Source organism: Culex pipiens, chromosome 2 (assembly GCF_016801865.2).
Source record: "Culex pipiens pallens isolate TS chromosome 2, TS_CPP_V2, whole genome shotgun sequence".
NCBI classification, from domain to species: Eukaryota; Metazoa; Arthropoda; class Insecta; order Diptera; family Culicidae; genus Culex; species Culex pipiens.
Window position 1 is genome coordinate 22,491,261 of NC_068938.1, and position 17,094 is coordinate 22,508,354.

Consider the following 17,094-nt stretch of genomic DNA (forward strand, 5'->3'; position numbering starts at 1 on the left):
AACAATATACCGGGCTAATATACATATTGATACATTGATTATTTATGGCTTATTGCCATTATTACTGGTATTATTGTGCAGGGAGCGCTCGACGACAACCGAGTGCCAACTCCCAACAGGGGGGGTTGGAGCGGGGTGGTGCCATGAAGATGGGGTGACGCTTTTGCTTTATTAAAATTATTTATTAGTCACTGCTGCTAAACTGCTGCTGCTACTCTGACTACAGGGGGGGTGCTAGTGAGCTGTATTGTTATTGTTGTTATTATTATTATTTGTGTGCGCGCATACAATCTGATGCCGTACACGGCATGGCAAGTGAAACTATTCCAAACACCAGCCCTGTTTAACCTCCCCCCACCCCCATTCATCCTAGAGATCCTAAATAAGGAGACTGGTCGAAGTGAATTTGACGTACCCAAACAGACACAAGTTTGACGTATCCAAACAAGCATTTGCCTTAACGCCCAGCAAAACTTATCAGTGTTGCCAAGCTTAAAACATACGTTGCCAGATCGATTTGGCAAACTTAGACCAGTCTCCCTTTTTAGGGTCTCTACATTCATCCAACATTGATGATTTCTGTGAGGCCATCGATGGGATTGCTACGGCTGGTGTGATTATTGTTATTACTATCGGCTGGGGGCTGGGTTCAGGGTATTTGTGTATATTTGCTTAGAAATTCCTGTCATGTATCGAAATCTCTATTATATTGTTAATTACAGAATGCTGACATCTTTATTTATGCTCGTATTGTGTGCATGATTTTTTCGCCTCGGAATGGGAAGGGTTTGGTGTTTCAATTATACGACAAACACACATAGATAATTGGGACACCTTTAGATTGGATTCGATGGGAAAATCAAGTTGAGGCAAGTGCTTTAGGATTCCGAGAAAAAAATCTATTTGATTTACACAAACTGTTTAGCAAAACTTTATTTATTCTACTAATGGTTTGTGTGAATCTTCCTCACGTCTGAGTTTCTTGCCCAAAATAAATACAATCTTAAAATTATTTGAAAAATGATTAAAAATATGCTTATTGATAGATATTCCAGCTCTATTTTTCAAAATTGATATAAATTATAACAAATAAAAATTGTTATTCCAACTAATGACTATTTTTCCTTGATTTTTTTTTGTAAAAAAAAATTAAACATTCATGATTTTCTGAAATTAAAAAATACTTCAAAATCTCTTAAACGTTTAATCACATGCACACAGCATCCTCCAATCTCAAGAATCTCATCTTTAAGCCTGAAACTGCCTCTCGCGAGCAACGTACCTCCCCTGCGCTAAACGATAATTTTCCACCATTAAATAATGGCTTTACTGTTATGGTTTGCCATTTTCCGCCACATTTACAATTCCTATTGGGTGGCCTCCCCTCCCATCCTCCTCCCTCCTGGTTGGTGTACAAGGATCTCGACGCACTTGTTGTTGCCTGGCCATCAGCCAATATCTCGCACATCTATCTCCTCTTCACTTCGCAAGCAAGCAAGCGAGAGTGTCATCAGAGCATAACGAAATCGCACACTGAAAGTGACACTTTAAAAGCGAATTCCAATTCGATATGTTCCGATCGATTATTATGGAATGTGCTTTTTTTCCTTCTTCTTCACTTTTCGACGATATTGCGCCTCTTCATGGGAAAATTAAGTTTTGCTCCAGTTCTTCTTGGAGGTTTACACGAGCAGATACGACGACGACAACAAGTTGTAAAAGTAAACGACGTTTAGCATTTCTTCAACTTTAATTTGCATAACAATATAAAAATAATAATAAAAAATAAACATAACAGTCAGCCAGCCAGCCAGCCAGCAGCAGTGTGTCGTTGGCAGAAGGAAATCTCTGAGCGTGAACTCAACGTGAAGACAACCACTGGAAATGGCCCAAAGGCGATAAATGAAGTGTCCCTGCTCTAACCATCCGTGGCCGAGGAATCTGCTGTGCAGTACCGCTACCCATGTATAAGTCAAGCGACTAAATTGGCACCACTTGGTGGCACTTGGCCACCGACATGTGTCGATGATGGCGGACTTGAGGAACGCAAAAAGCGAGACAGACTTGGTTCAGTTGTACAATATCGTCCAGAACGTGGTCTTCAATACGGTATTGGTCTAGGAAAAAAAATCTGATTGGTTTATTCCAGCTAGAATCTAAGTATTGAAGCAGAATGATGTCATGGATATCCAGGTGGTCAAAGATTGATAACAGATCTGTACCCGATGTTGGACACGACTTTTGTCCTGCTGTTCAATTTCGTAAAGCGATCAATTAAGCTTGCTTGAAGTATAAAATATTTAAATTTCTTTCGATTATAACATGATTACCACTGCTAGTAGAATTTGTACTGACAAAACTATGCATTGTTCTAATCAAATGATAAGGCGTTCTTTGTCTTTGACCAAAAATTCAGCACAACGTTCGTTGCTACAACTCTCGTCGCATGGAACCGGTAGGGACAGCCAATCCAAACTTTTATTTAGTCACCATCGTGTACAAGTGCCTCTTTAGCTCAGTGGTAGAGCGCTGGTCTCGTAAACCAGCGGTCGTGAGTTCAATCCTCACAGGAGGCAGATATATTATTAGTTTTTGCTTTGTCGATTTTTGCTCATTACCAGGTTTACCAAAACGTATATGTTTGTTTTTATTGTTTAACCCTGAACTGCCCATTTTTTATGGTTTTCAATTCCTGATATCTCGGAAACGATCAATCCAATTTTCAATGTTAAATATTGAAATTTTTGTCAAATTTTGTGATCTCTTCATATTTTTTTTTAATTTATAAAATCAAGCTTTATTTTTGAAAGGGTCCAAAACTACAATATTTCCCTCATTTCATATTTCAGAAGAAATTTTGAGTTATTTATATTGCAGTGATAAGAAAAAGTTTAAAATTTTAAATTTTAGAAATAACACGCTAATTAAATGACACTTAGATAAATTTATTTTCATTAACAGTCAGGCAACTATGCCAGAAAAATAATTTGAATAAAAAATAAAAATAAAAAATAAAACAAATTAATGAAAAATAAATTGATAAATTGATAAATTGATAAATTGATAAATTGATAAATTGATAAATTGATAAATTGATAAATTGATAAATTGATAAATTGATAAATTGATAAATTGATAAATTGATAAATTGATAAATTGATAAATTGATAAATTGATAAATTGATAAATTGATAAATTGATAAATTGATAAATTGATAAATTGATAAATTGATAAATTGATAAATTGATAAATTGATAAATTGATAAATTGATAAATTGATAAATTGATAAATTGATAAATTGATAAATTGATAAATTGATAAATTGATAAATTGATAAATTGATAAATTGATAAATTGACAAATTGATAAATTGATAAATTGATAAATTGATAAATTGATAAATTGATAAATTGATAAATTGATAAATTGATAAATTGATTAATTGATTAATTTATAAATTGATAAATTGATAAATTGATAAGTTGATAAATTGATAAATTGATGAATTGATGAATTGATGAATTGATAAATTGATAAATTGATAAATTGATAAATTTATAAATTGATACATTGATACATTGATACATTGATACATTGATAAATTGATAAATTTATAAATTGATAAACTGAGCAATTCTCTACAAAACCGGAAATGGATTTTATTTGTATTTTTTTTATTTGGCTCAAACTTTAAGGGAACCTTTCCTATGACCAAAGAAGCTATTTTGTGTATTTGGTTCACCCAGCTGTCCATACAAAAATGGTACGTATATATTCAAACATTTGTAACTTTTGAGTGAATTTTCTGATCAATTTGGTGGCTTCGGAAAAGTTGTAGGTGTTGTTGAAAAAAATATAAAAAATATATTTCAACTTTTTTTCACAAAAACTCAATTTCCCAAAATACGATATGTTTTAGGGAACAAAAACCCGCAACTTTTAATTTTCGAATCCAATGGTATATATGAAATTGATATTTCATGTAATTTTCACCAAGTTACAGCTTGTTGAAAATCCATGTAACCTTAAAACGGGGCTTAGTAACTTGACTGTTAATTAAAATTCTTTGTGAGGCTCAGAAACTAATTACCCGATTTTCAAAGTTCCAGAGAGAAAATAAAAGAAATTTTTTCAGCTGTTCAAAACTATTTTTCCAAGAGTTTTTTTCTTTCAAGAATTATTTTTTAACTGAAAAAATACTTAAAACTAAAAATCTATACCTAGAAGTAACTATGACTTGAAAACGGAATTTTTAATCCAAAAAAATTAAAATACTTTTCGATTGCAAATTGAATTTTGCTTTAAATAATGTTTTTTTAAATATGTTTTCTGTCAAAAAAAATATTGTTTTAAATCATGTCCTAAACCAGATTTTGCACAATCCCGCACTTTTCACTCAAACGATGTCTTTTTAGTTCCCTCAAACAATTTTTTTCGAAAATTGAAAAAAATACTCATTTTGGGAATTCAACTTTTAGTCATAGAAAATTAAACAAATGAAATGAGAGTTTTTTTCCTTGCACCTATTTTTGTTCAAAAAATCGCTTCTCACATATTTTTTTTTACATTCACAGCTAAAAAAAATCATGGTAATATAACATCTGGATCTTTTATGCCAGAAAAAATGTGTAATTTTACCTCTGAAAATGTGTAATTTTACCACTTTTCTGTTGTAATTTCGCTTTTTCAGTCTAAATTGAGGTAAAATTACATCAAAAAAGAGGTTCAACCTTCCAATAATTATTACACCTTCCAAATTTACATATTTTTTTACTGCGTTTACAAACCCCTTTTTATATGATCAGTCCCCAAAATTTCATGAAGACTTGTATAGAAAAACTTATAATGCAAATTGACTTCAATTGACAAAGTTTCGTAAAAATCCAAAAATATAAAGAAAATAAAACAGCTTAATTTCAATTTAATGCCTCATTTTCTAAATATAGAAACAAAAATTATCACAAATTACTTCATTACACTTATGCTGCTTTGATCACTTTACAGAATACCAATTAATTTATGGAGATATTTCTTGCCTAAACTTTTACGTCTGGTCCGATCTGTGGTCCCTCGATTCGAAATTTGTAATAAAATAAATCTGGCGTTTTTTTTAATAGCCATTGTGTTTCACATGTTTATTGGGTCTTCAAAAAAACTCTACAACGTTCTTCATATGATTAAAATTGCATAATTGGTTTATAATCGTTTTTACTAGTCTTTTTAAATAAGAAAAATAAGTTTTGATATTTTTTGCTCTTGTTTATTTTTAACTTAAAATAAAATTTGCGATGACCTTATATTGAAGTTAATGTTAACCAGATTTTGAAGTAAAAAAATGTATATGTCGTGGTTGTAACAATTAAATAAATAAAAAACTGAGCTGGAAGGTTATTTTGTAACTTTTTTCCATCAGCAGATTTACTTGATTACTTAAGCACCCGCAAACTCTGTTCCCAAACTTGAATTAATCACCTGTTGAAAGGTAGTTCACATCTCAGCGTAGGATAGGAACTTCACACATGTAATGCTTAAACAACGAAATAAATGAAAAAAAAAAAGAAAAAAAAACAATAATAGACGATATCAGAACCGACTGTTCAAACAATCCCCTCTAAACCAAACAGTCAAATGGCGATTTATTGTAAATTTTTAATACATACTCTCGACCTAGCTGGGACAACTAGTCACCCCCCGCCAAAGGGTGCACACTTTATCTGCATAATTACACAGCAGGGGACGAAAAAAATAATATAAACTAAAACACAATAACAAGTCGCGTCCATTTTTACAACGATAAACTCTTTTCGCTAATGGTTGGGCGAGCTCTAAAACATGATTTTTTGTTTATCTTGTATTGATCGCTGGCCACCCAACGACAAGGGTTGGTTTATTGCGGAGTTCAAATATTTGTGTGTTTAAAAAAGTAGAACAATTTAGAATGCAGCTTATGACAACTCTCGGAGGCAGCTGTGGCACGTGGTTGTACCGTAGATTACAAGGTAACTGATAAAGTGAGCGGACTTCACGAACTTTATGGTTCTGAGTACCCACTACTGTAAGCAATACAACACAGTAGTAAGAGATTTATTTGATGACTTCTGCACGACGCTTTGCGGACTCTGTTCTCACCTTCGTCACCTCATTATTGACTTATCACAAAGCAAACAAAATTAGTCACTTCTGGGGTAATCCAAGTGACTTAATATAAAACCTGTTTTAATAAACTTAATCATCAAACACACTCGCGTTTCAATAAGTTCCCAAACAATACGTTAACCAAAATGACGACGCACAAATTCGAAGTTGCTCTTTGATTCCCACGACTGCTCAATCGTCAACCAACTGACAAACCTCCTCTGTGAATGAAATAATGACTGTGTGTCAATTTCGGTGTGGTCGTGATGTTTGTGTGTCCGTTATGCGCCGCGTGAGGATAAATTCGTCAACTTTATCGACAGGAGAAAAAAGGCAAACACACAACACAATGAACCGCCATTGTTGGGGGTAATTCAAAGAGGGTTTTCTTTTTTTATTGTTATTGTGGTCACATCAAAAGTCAATCGAAACACGGTGGATAATCGCTAATTGAGACGAAACAATACGAAGATTGCTTTCGTGAACAAAATTTTATTATGAATACAATTCATTGAGCATTTTTTTCTCTTTCTTTCTCTTTTTTCAGGAACCGGAAATACCAATACCGATGGATCCTACAAGCCTTCGTTTCTTACCGATCAGGAGCTGAAGCACCTGATTCTGGAAGCCGCAGATGGATTTCTGTTTGTGGTGAGTATTTTTGGTCGTTAAAGGTTTTTTGTGTTTTTTTAAGTTAATTAAATGTAATTTAATTACAAAGCGATTCCGTTTTTGACAACACTTTCTTCAAACATTCTCGATTTTGGCAACACTAAAATTTAATTTGATGTTTTTGGTCTCGTAAAACTTTCAAAACAGAAATTATTTAGTTGTTACTCAGAATATAATTATATTCAAAGCAAATAATAACATTTATTGTAAATCATTTTACGATTTCTTAATATTCCCTAAAACCACACTAGTGGTTATGAAGGGTTAACTATTGATGGTTCTCACTCAAATATTACTAGTTTTTTCTTTAGAATTTACTTTTCCCGATTTGGGCAAAACTGTATATTTGTATTTTTTAAATTTCTTTTGCATTCGATGATTTGCATTTTTTTTCTATATGAAGGTATTGTTTTTTCGTAAATAAATCAATTTGTACATCCAGTTTGTAATTATGTAAATCTTTTATTTTGATTCACCTGTAAATTCAGTTCGTTCAACTGTAAATTTTAAATGTTTAACATCTTGAACACTAAATTTTCGATTTTTAGTACTTTTGAATTCGCTTGTTTTAAAATCACACACAGATTTTTTTTTGGATTTTTTTATTTGGGACCATCCATAAACCACGTGGACACTTTTTTGGGAATCTGTTACCCCCCCCCCCCCCCCCCTTCGAGGACTATGGTCCATACAAAAAAAATCTTATTTGTGTGGGTCGTGGACAATCGCCATACCCCCCCCCCTAAAGTGTCCACGTGGTTTATGGATGGTCCCTTTAAAGCTATTCATTTTTTTCAATTGAAATTTGAAATTTCTTTTTGAAAATGAAACATATGAAAAAAAATTAAAGTATTTGTTTGTTACAAAAAATATATAAAAATGAGTTAATGAAATCCGTTTAATGCATTTCATTTTGTTTACCTTGCATTTAGATATTTTTTTATAAATATGGCTGTTGAAAATTATGAAATTGGATTTTAAAAAATGAATTCTACACTTATCTATTTATTCTTTTTCATCATGATCATTTGCATTCGATGACTGATTTTAAAACCATATCATGAAATTGATTTTTGAATATATTTGTTGTTTTTATAAAATTAATATTAATAAATTTTTAATAAATTAATTCACAACAAAATTAACTTTAAATTCTCGCGTTTAAAATCCTTCTTTTTTTGGCTCTTTCTGATATAATTTTTGATGTTTTTAACCAATATTTACCAATTATATTTTTTTGTTTTTTTTTTTCAAATTTTGAATACATTATTTTATGGAAAGAAAACTTGATAACAACTTTATAACATGGTTAAAAATTTCTTGTCAAAGTATTTTATAATCGCCTTGTTGTCTGTGAAAAGTTGCGGTTTAGGATTATTAAGAAAAAAAAAATCTTGCGATCTTAAAAAACTTTTTTTTTTAAATAATGTTTGGGCAAAAGATTTGCAATCGAGTAATGATATAGGGTAATTCTCTCTAAATCGCGATAACTCGTGATGTTTCTTAGCAATCCCCTTATGTTTATATATTTTTTTTTTTGTAATTGTCTGCTCTACAACTTTGTAGAACATTATTACACTCTTAAAAATAAACCTGTGAAGTTAGAAAAATTATGAAATTTTAAAATGAAAAATTTTGTTCTAAGTGAAAAAATTACCCTTCTGGGTCAATGTAGATTTGAAAAGTACATTAAATTTCCCATAAAATGACATGTTCCAAATTTTTTTACAGTCAAGTAACGGAAAATGGGAGAATTTTTTAAACTTTTTTGGTGTTTTTTTCGATGAAAAATACATTTTTTTATGAATTCTGAGTACGCCATCAAATCGGGCGTCTAATTTTAAATAAAAGTGCCTTTGACACCAAATTTCTATCTCATCACCGTTTCAGGCTGCAAATTATTGAAAACACCTCTTTTTTCGCGTGCTCAAAAATGAAGGGAGTCGTACTGCCCCTCCGTCACGAGATATCAAAAAAACGGACCTCGGATTCGTGATCGGGGACAAAAATTACCCCTTAGGACAAAGCTTCACGCAAATCGAAGGGGGGTCGGGGCAACTGCTGTGTGAGTTGGCGGAGAATTACCCTATAATGAAAGGTTCGAAATTCAATTGAAACAATTTTTTAACTGCTTTTTTATGTGGAAACTAATTTGCAATCGAAACCATCAAATACCTACCAATATTGTACGAAAATTAAGGCCATTTTAATCGAGATTTACAACATTGGGCCTTTTTGAGGTTAAGTAAATTTCATTAAAATAATAATATTCATCAAAATAATAATAATAATATTGCACAGGGATGTCTGATCTTCAAAATCAATTCCTTTTTCAATAGTTCTTTGAATACATTTGTAGAAAAACTGTAAGGAAGGCAAACAAATTTAAAATATTCTAACTGAAGTTCATTTAGTTTTTTTTAGGAAGCATTACCGAAAAGCTTTCTAATAAAATTGACTCAATTTATTTAATCTTGAAAGAAAGAGTACCCAAAAACTTTCAACTTTCAACCGGGACCGGGACTCTTCTTCGGGTCGTCGGCTTAATTAGTATGCGGTTCGCAGCGACAGTATTAAAGTAGACGGTACTCGGAAAAGAAAGCCCAACAACCAGAGAGAGAGAGCGCTGAAAGGAAAAGAATACTGCACAGAGTCTAATTACCATAATGTAATAATTTATTTCGTATTTATTCTAAAGGGAGAGAGACAGCGCGCGAGTCTTGCCCGGTCCCTTAGTCACTTGTTTTAACCGCAGAACGACGATCGTTTAAATCCCTGCGACTTGCTGGACTTTTCCACCAGCTGACTTTCGAGAACACATCACATTTGAGAGAAGTTCCCATCGCCAGGTCGTCCCAGCCCCATTGTTGTGTCAATCATTCGGCCGATAGAGAGATCGAAATTCGACGAAATTGGGACGTTTTGAGTCGCGGTGAATTACTCGGAGTCATGGGAATTGATTTGTCCGATTGTGGGAAGTTGATGGAAGGTGTTTCATCACGGGGTTGACAAGTTACTTTTGGAGGTTTAGTTTAAATTGTTTCGCTTTAATTCAAGAAATTTCAAAACTGATTTTAGATACTAAACTGAACTAATCTACTTTCTTTTCTCCCCTCCCACCACAGGCTGGCTGTGATACGGGCCGAGTCATCTACGTGTCCGACTCGGTGACGCCGGTGCTGAACTACACCCAGAACGAGTGGTACAGCGGGAGCTTCTTCGACCACATCCACCCGGACGACATCGAGAAGGTGCGGGAGCAGCTGTCGACGCAGGAGCCGGCCAACAGCGGCCGGATACTGGATCTCAAGACGGGCACCGTCAAGAAGGAGGGCCACCAATGTAATTGAAACCATTTAGGGTTAAGGGAGTATTTGTACTAACGACCTCCCTTTTTCTTCAATATCTCAAGCAGCATCAATGAGATTATGCATGGGCTCGCGAAGAGGCTTCATCTGCCGGATGCGGATCGGTCCGATGACGCCGGAGACGATGGCCCTCGGTCACCTGAACCGGTTGCGGCGAAAAAACTCCCTCGGACCCTCGCCGGACGGCCACAACTACGCCGTGATGCACTGTACCGGCTACATCAAGAACTGGCCACCGACGGGTAAGTTAAAAATTCTCTGTATTCTCCAAGTATGTGTGTGTGTGAGCCCTTTCAAGTTTTGAACCTCCACCCGGAACCCGTTGTTAAGTGATGGCCGCCAATCTAGATATGTTTCCAGGGGTGACGATCGACCGGGGCCAGGACGACGACCTGCACAACACGCACTGCTGTCTGGTGGCGATCGCCCGGCTACAGATTACCTCCTCGACCACCGCCAACGATCTGAACGCGAACAACCCGAACGAGTTCATCTCGCGGCACGCCATGTGCGGGAAGTTTACCTTTGTGGACCAGCGGGTCATCGGCGTGCTCGGCTACCAGCCGGTGGATCTGCTCAACAAGAGCTGCTACGACTTCTTCCACCCGGACGACATCGCGCACATGAAGGAGAACTTTGAGCAGGGTGAGCCTTCGTCAGAGCTGACTTCAAAAGGTTTAATTACTAATTTGATGTTAATTTTTAGTGATAAAGCAAAAGGGCCAGATGTTCTCGGTGATGTACCGGTTCCGGGCGAAAAACAAGGAGTGGGTGTGGATGAGGACGCAAGCGTACGCCTTCCTGAATCCGTACACGGACGACATCGAGTACGTCGTGTGTACCAACAGTTCGGCCAAGTGAGTACCATACCAAATTATGTTTAAAATTCAGTTTTTAACACCATCAATGGTGATGTGTTTTTAAAAAATCAATTGAAACATAAAAGAGAATTTATACTAGAAGGTTTCTAAAAACACAAAACATATAAAACTTTGGCTAATAGAGATACCACACACAAGAACAATTTTAACTTAATCTATAAATTAAGCCGTTATTTCCGATTATTTGTTGCTGTCTAGTATTTCCAAAATAATTTTAAAAGAAAATCTTGAAGTTTATGAGAATTTTTAAGAAATTGTGTTTACCTGTTTTTTCGGCCCGATTTTGGAGAGGGTTCGACATAACTTTGAAAAATATTTGCAGCGGCCTTATTAAGCAATATAGAATGTATTCTGAATTATTTACAATCGATTTTACAAGTTTTCAATGATTTAAAATTTCAATTTAGTCAGCAAGTAAAATTAATCTGTAAGACAATTTTTTTCGGGCTCTCATTTTTCGGGAAATTTAAAGGGGAAAGTACAAAGACTTTAAATAAAGTTTGCAATATCCTTAAATCAATATTTAAATAAACCAGAAATTCAATAGAAAAATAATTGAAAAAAAATGATTACCTTATAAACAGGAAAAATCAAATAGAAAAATCAAAATAATTGAAATGTAAAACTAGAATGCAAAAATATGTTTAAATCAAGTCAAAACTATAAATTGAAAGGATTGAGGTAGGCTAAAGGAGGTATTAGTCTATGACAAACAAACAAACTTGCGCTTTTTCGTGTTTGTCAGTTTTTCAAATTAGCAAAATTGTTTGCGTCAAACTCGCAAACAAAGCAAAATGTATGCAAGCTGACGTTTCTGCAAACAAACGAAACAGGCAATCTGTCAAAAAGTGCGAGTTTGTTTGTTTGTCATATTTATGGGCTATCTACAATCACTTAGCTTAGAACATCTAAGTAAAGTAGTTACTTAGGAAAGTACGCAACTTACGGCCGTCATCCACAATCAACTTAGAAATTTTGCTGGGCTGATATACGTTGCTATGCAGTTGTTTGTTTACCTTTGATATTGAAACGTCAACTTACCGTAGATTTTGAAATTTTTCAAACCATACGTCAGTTTCTAATTTGATTACTTTTCCATTGTAGAAGCTCGGCTTCATTTCCATTGATTCAAATTCCTAAGCTAAGTGAAATTTTCTAAGCTAAGTGATTGTAGATAGGCCATTAGTCTAACCTCCCTTACGTTTCAAAAATTCCAAATGATTTAATTACTAAATTTTAAATTTAATGCCTTTTTTCGAAATTTCAAAACAATAAGGATCATAAAATGCTTTATAAATCATTACAGTTATGCGTGGTTATGCTACCTTAAAAAAAATGCAAAATATCAATGAATTTATGAACTTGTATTTTGACCCAAAACGTTTACGTTTTGTACCCAAAAATTCCATATTTTTAAAATGATTAAAATGTCATTATTTGCGTTAAAATGCATCAATTGCAGTAAATAATTATTTTTTACACCCATATTTTTTGGGGAAATTTTGAAGGGGGAGGGGGACAAAGACTTGAAATAAAATTTGCAATGGCTTTAGAAAAAATCATTATTTGTTTGTTTATAATATCTTAGCAATCGAAACTCGAATAATATCTTTAAAAAATGTAATCGAGAAATTTTTTGAGATTTTTCTCGATTTGTGGTTTTAGGGCAAATTTGCACCTCCCAAGTAAAGGGTTGCTTACAAACAGCAGAACAAAGGAGAGGGAACGATTTCTTGGGACTTTTATTCATCCTCACTGGCTTGCTTCCGCTGCCGCTGCTACCAATTTGAAATTTTCCTTGACCGGTTCCTTACCAAGTGCGTATACCGCTTTATTTAAAAAACGGTGCATTTTTTCAAAACAAAAAACACAGAATTGCTTTTTAATTTCTAATTATTTTTTTACATCCAAGAATTACAAAAAAAAATCAAACTAACATTTAAACATGATTTTTGGACTTATTATCAGGTTCAAGAGGTTTACGCACTTCGAAAGGAACCGGTCAAGAAAAATTTCAAATGGGCAGCAGCGGCAGCGAAAGCAAGCCAGAGAGGGTGAAGAAAAGCCCCAAGAAATCGTTCCCTCTCCTTTGGTCTGCTGTTCGTAAAGCCATTTCTTGACCCCTTTTCTCGGGAGGTGCGTATTGGCCCTTAACGGTTTGTTCGGTGATCAAAAATTACTAATTAATTAGAAGAAAGTTATGAAAATAATAGGTGAAGAGGTGACTTTCCGTCCTTTGCACTCTTCTTTTGAGACGATTTTAAGACGCTGGCTTATTTGGTCCAAGGTATCGATGGAAAAGGCTTCATAAAGAATTAAAAAAAATATTTTGCGCGTATTCCCGGACCTTTTCAAAAAATCTCCAGAATTTTGACACATGCTTATGATTATGACAGACTTGATTTAAATTTTGCGCAGCGGAAAAGTTTTGACATTTAATGTGGCATGCATGTTTTGAGGTCGTTTCTTAAGTATTATTCAAATTCAAAATGCATCCTTTTTATAAAATGTATTTATTGATATAATTTATAATAATTAGTCATCACTCTAACCACAATCTCTCTGTTTTCTCTCCTCTCCTTAGGTCCCTCCACACCAGCCACGACACGGTCGGCGCGACCGATCCCGCCGACACGCCCGTCTCGTACCACCCAGCCGGCGGTCCCGGTGCCCCCGGCCTGGACTACTCGATGCCAAGTAGACGCGAAGCGACCCCCTCTAGTAGTATATACAATCCTCACAACTTGATTTCACACTTGCCATCACAACAACAACAACCGCAACAGCAACAGCCATCCGCAGCGGCCGCCGTGGCGGCCGCGAATGCCGCCTCGGCCTCGGCCATCCAGAGGCCGGACAGTGCGCACAACCCGGTGCAATATAGCTACAACCCAACGCCCTCCCCCATCCAGTGAGTGCTTCTTCTTTGTTCTTAGGATTTTGATTTGGATTGAATTTGGTGTAACTTTGATTTGTTTGTTTTCTCAGATACGGTTCTCCTGGGACGCCCGGTGCGTCCGGTTCCCTAGTGCACATCTCCAAGACGAACAACAACACCTCGCCAACGCCGGCAGCGACCGCATGGTCGTTACGACAGGTAATTGGACCGCGATTTCAGTAGAAGTGGTATGTTTTTTCTAAAATGATTTCTTGCTTCCAGCCTCAACCCGTTACCGAAGGTTACCAGTACAGTGAGCTCAGCCCGAACCGGTCGCCGACGGGGCCCACGTACACGCAGCTCAGCGCGACCGGCTCGCGCCAAACGTCGACGTACACGCCCACCTCGGCGCAACCTGGATCCGGTAAGTTGTCGTCCTTCCCCTCCCACTTCCCCGTCGTTGAGTCCACCCTGTTTGCGTCGACCCAGAACCTGCCGGAAGTGCTCGAGTGTGACGCGGCCGGGTGTCGGCCCGGCTGTCCGCGGTGCCTTCTCGGGAGGGGTCAGCACAACCATCCGATCGCGAGTCACGGTCGCCCGCACCAGCAAGTGAGGGGTCCGGCGGAAGAAGAGGAAGCCGCAATGACGGCACCGGTTCAAGAACGGGAGCGCGAAATGTGGGACTGTGAAGTGTTCACTCCGATGTTGGTGGCGATCGTGCTCGTGGTGGTATTCTGTATGACGGTGTTCTTTCGATTGTGACTTTAATAAATTTATTTCGTGAAATTGGTTGGTACAATGCGGTTACGCTGTGGCGCGAATCATCATCCGAGAGGTCTTGAGTCCGTAGTTGAGTCCTTTGAACTTATCCCAGCACATCATGTTGGCGTAGGCCTCCGTTTTGCCCTTCACGTACAGTCCGTTGAGATTGCTTCCGTGACACGCCCCGTACCACCAGCCGCCCTTGTACATCGTGGCACAGTTGTCCGGCGGATGCGAATCGTGGTCCGCGTCCAGCGTCGTAAATTTGTTCCCAACCGCCCAGCTCAGCGAATCTCCCGCATCTCCACTGTACGTCCCAAGCGAGTTCAGCGCGTACTTTTCCGAGCCACCCCCAACCACCATGCGCCCGTACTTGGCCACCACCCGACCTCCCTCAAAATCCTCCAGCACCACGTGCAGCTCGTGCGGCTTAGCGTTGGTCAGCTGGTGCAGTTTCTTCAACCCGAGCCAGAACTCACCCTCCAAATCGCCAAAGCCAGCCTCGTACTCGGCCCAACCCCGGTAGAAGTAAACCGTCCCGTTGAACCGGTTCTGGATCACGGTCCAGCCGCCACCCTCGTAATCCTGGTCGCAGTACGCCTCGAACGGGTCGCCGAACCCCGGTTCCGGATGCAACTTGCGAACGCCGGACCAGTGGCCGGACACGTCGCTACAAGTGCGGGGTAGCTTTGATGACTCAAGAACGATTCCGTTACGGGCTGTTGGATGACGGTTTGCGAGAAGGCTAAGGATCATATCGTTGAGCATTTCCGTTGTTGGTTGAACTTGCTGAGTACGATGAATCTGGTTCGTATCTTCCAGCAGTCGCGAAATGTTGTGCGCGAGCAGCTCCAGCTGGGTTCGAATCTTTGGGACGTCTTCCATCGTTTCAACAGTTTTACTCAGCTTTTTGATTTGCGCTCCAAAATCATCCAACATGATCCTTTGATCAACTAGCATTTTCTCATTATTGGAAACGGTCCTTTTAAGATCGTCCATTTCAGCGGTCATCTTTTGAAAGTACTCCTTTGATCGCAACAAATCTTGTTGCATACTAAAAATCAATAAACATTAAAATAAAACCGAAGCACAAGAAAAAAACCCATACTCACCTAAACTGAATCCCCTCCAAACCGGTCATCGTGAGCTCGTAGCCAAAGCCCGCGCTAGAGCTTGTGTTCGAACTGATGCTGTTATCTGCACTGGTACGATGAAGCTCGGAAGATAGCAAGCAAAGAAGCACTAAACGAAGCATTTTAAGCACCATCCTGAGCGGGGGAAGAGCGAACTGCGACTGGATAAATGTTGGGTGCGATCGCGCGACTTGAAATGTCTAGGTTCTTTTGCGTTCTTTCTTTCTTCAACTCTTTTTTCGCGGTGATTCCCCTTTTTTGGATGAGTCAAAGACCGACACAAGTCTCGTTTTTGCTTTGCGCTTTTGCAATGATAACGATCGGTGGTGATTTTTGACTCAATTATGTTTCTTCAAGATTAACGTAGGTATATCATAAAATGTAATTTGCAAAACTATGTGTGATGTCGAAAAAAATAGTTTCTCCGTGTGTATATCATTGAAATAAACAGTTATATAGTTGATAACAGATGCGTTTACGTATATTCAACAATTTTTATCGATTTTTGAAAGACTTTTTGCAAAATAGTTCAAGTTACTATCTTTTTCTAAATTTACAGTTTTCTCATAAAAAAAAATCAAGCAATATATTAGCCATAGGACTACGCTTGCTCATAGGTGGCGACATGTGTCTTTTAGTTTTGCTGCAAAACTTCTATTGGTTGGAAAAACATATTTAATTATGGGTCATTTCGCCTCAACTGTACACAAAAAAGTACAAATTCGAAATCGACTTTTTCTGATCAAGCTCAAATTTGGTGGAGCTATCAAAACATGTAAAAATACGGATTTTTTTTTGGAAAATGGCAGAGTTTTTACAACTTTTGTAGTGTTTTTTTCAATGAAAAATACGTTTTTTTTCAGAATTTTGAGTATGGCATCAAATCGGGCGTCCAATTTTACAATTTTTTAAATTTCCATCTCACCATCGTTTCAGGCTGCAAATTCTTAAAAAAACACCTCTTTTTTTGGCATGTTCAAAATGAAAGGGTCGTACTTCCCCTCCGTCACGAGATATCAAAAAAACGAACCTCGGTCCAATTTCTCGGGGTTACATATTTTCCGGGAAACGGTAAATTTTATGAGGCAGTATTTGTAAATATTGCTCGGTTTGTTCTAGAGGTCGTATCGAGGTGCTCCGATTTGGATGAAACTTTCAGCGTTTGTTTGTCTATACATGAGATGAACTCATGCCAAATATGAGCCCTCTACGACAAAGGGAAGTGGGGTAAAATGGGCTTTGAAGTTTGAGGTCCAAAAAACC

The 17,094-nt window shown here is 37.0% G+C and overlaps 2 protein-coding genes and 1 non-coding gene across 12 annotated transcripts in view; 2 read left to right on the forward strand and 1 right to left on the reverse strand.

The window, feature by feature from the left end:
* LOC120421141 (aryl hydrocarbon receptor nuclear translocator homolog) overlaps window positions 1-17,094 on the forward strand; it is a 320,639-nt gene that overhangs the window by 298,925 nt on the left and 4,620 nt on the right. For 6 of the 10 annotated variants that reach the window (XM_039584331.2, XM_039584330.2, XM_039584329.2 and 3 more), the window contains exons 5-12: window positions 6,685-6,788; window positions 9,935-10,151; window positions 10,222-10,419; window positions 10,526-10,822; window positions 10,884-11,034; window positions 13,643-13,969; window positions 14,047-14,155; window positions 14,219-14,360. In XM_039584331.2, the coding sequence (XP_039440265.1) occupies window positions 6,685-6,788; window positions 9,935-10,151; window positions 10,222-10,419; window positions 10,526-10,822; window positions 10,884-11,034; window positions 13,643-13,969; window positions 14,047-14,155; window positions 14,219-14,360 (1,545 nt within the window). Of the gene's footprint in view, window positions 1-6,684; window positions 6,789-9,934; window positions 10,152-10,221; window positions 10,420-10,525; window positions 10,823-10,883; window positions 11,035-13,642; window positions 13,970-14,046; window positions 14,156-14,218; window positions 14,361-14,425; window positions 14,591-17,094 lie in introns of those variants that run through there. The other 4 variants (XM_052708678.1, XM_039584327.2, XM_039584325.2 and 1 more) reach the window with 4 other exon arrangements.
* Trnat-cgu (transfer RNA threonine (anticodon CGU)) lies at window positions 2,505-2,576 on the forward strand. The gene has a single exon. It is a non-coding gene; the product is annotated as a tRNA-Thr (tRNA).
* Window positions 14,669-16,464, reverse strand: LOC120421142 (microfibril-associated glycoprotein 4-like). Its single transcript, XM_039584332.2, has 2 exons — window positions 15,811-16,464; window positions 14,669-15,752 (listed from the first exon to the last, which is right to left on the reverse strand). The coding sequence occupies exons 1-2, from the start codon at window positions 15,963-15,965 to the stop codon at window positions 14,741-14,743; spliced, it is 1,167 nt and encodes a 388-aa protein (XP_039440266.1). The 5' UTR covers window positions 15,966-16,464; the 3' UTR covers window positions 14,669-14,740.

What these genes read in the sequence shown, in the direction of transcription:
- LOC120421142 (XM_039584332.2), bottom strand. Translation starts at nt 15,965, where the DNA reads ATGGTGCTTAAAATGCTTCGTTTAGTGCTTCTTTGCTTGCTATCTTCC. An exon ending in TTGGAGGGGATTCAGTTTAG is followed by an intron (nt 15,753 to 15,810) that starts GTGAGTATGGGT and finishes ATTGATTTTTAG; the next exon opens with TATGCAACAAGATTTGTTGC.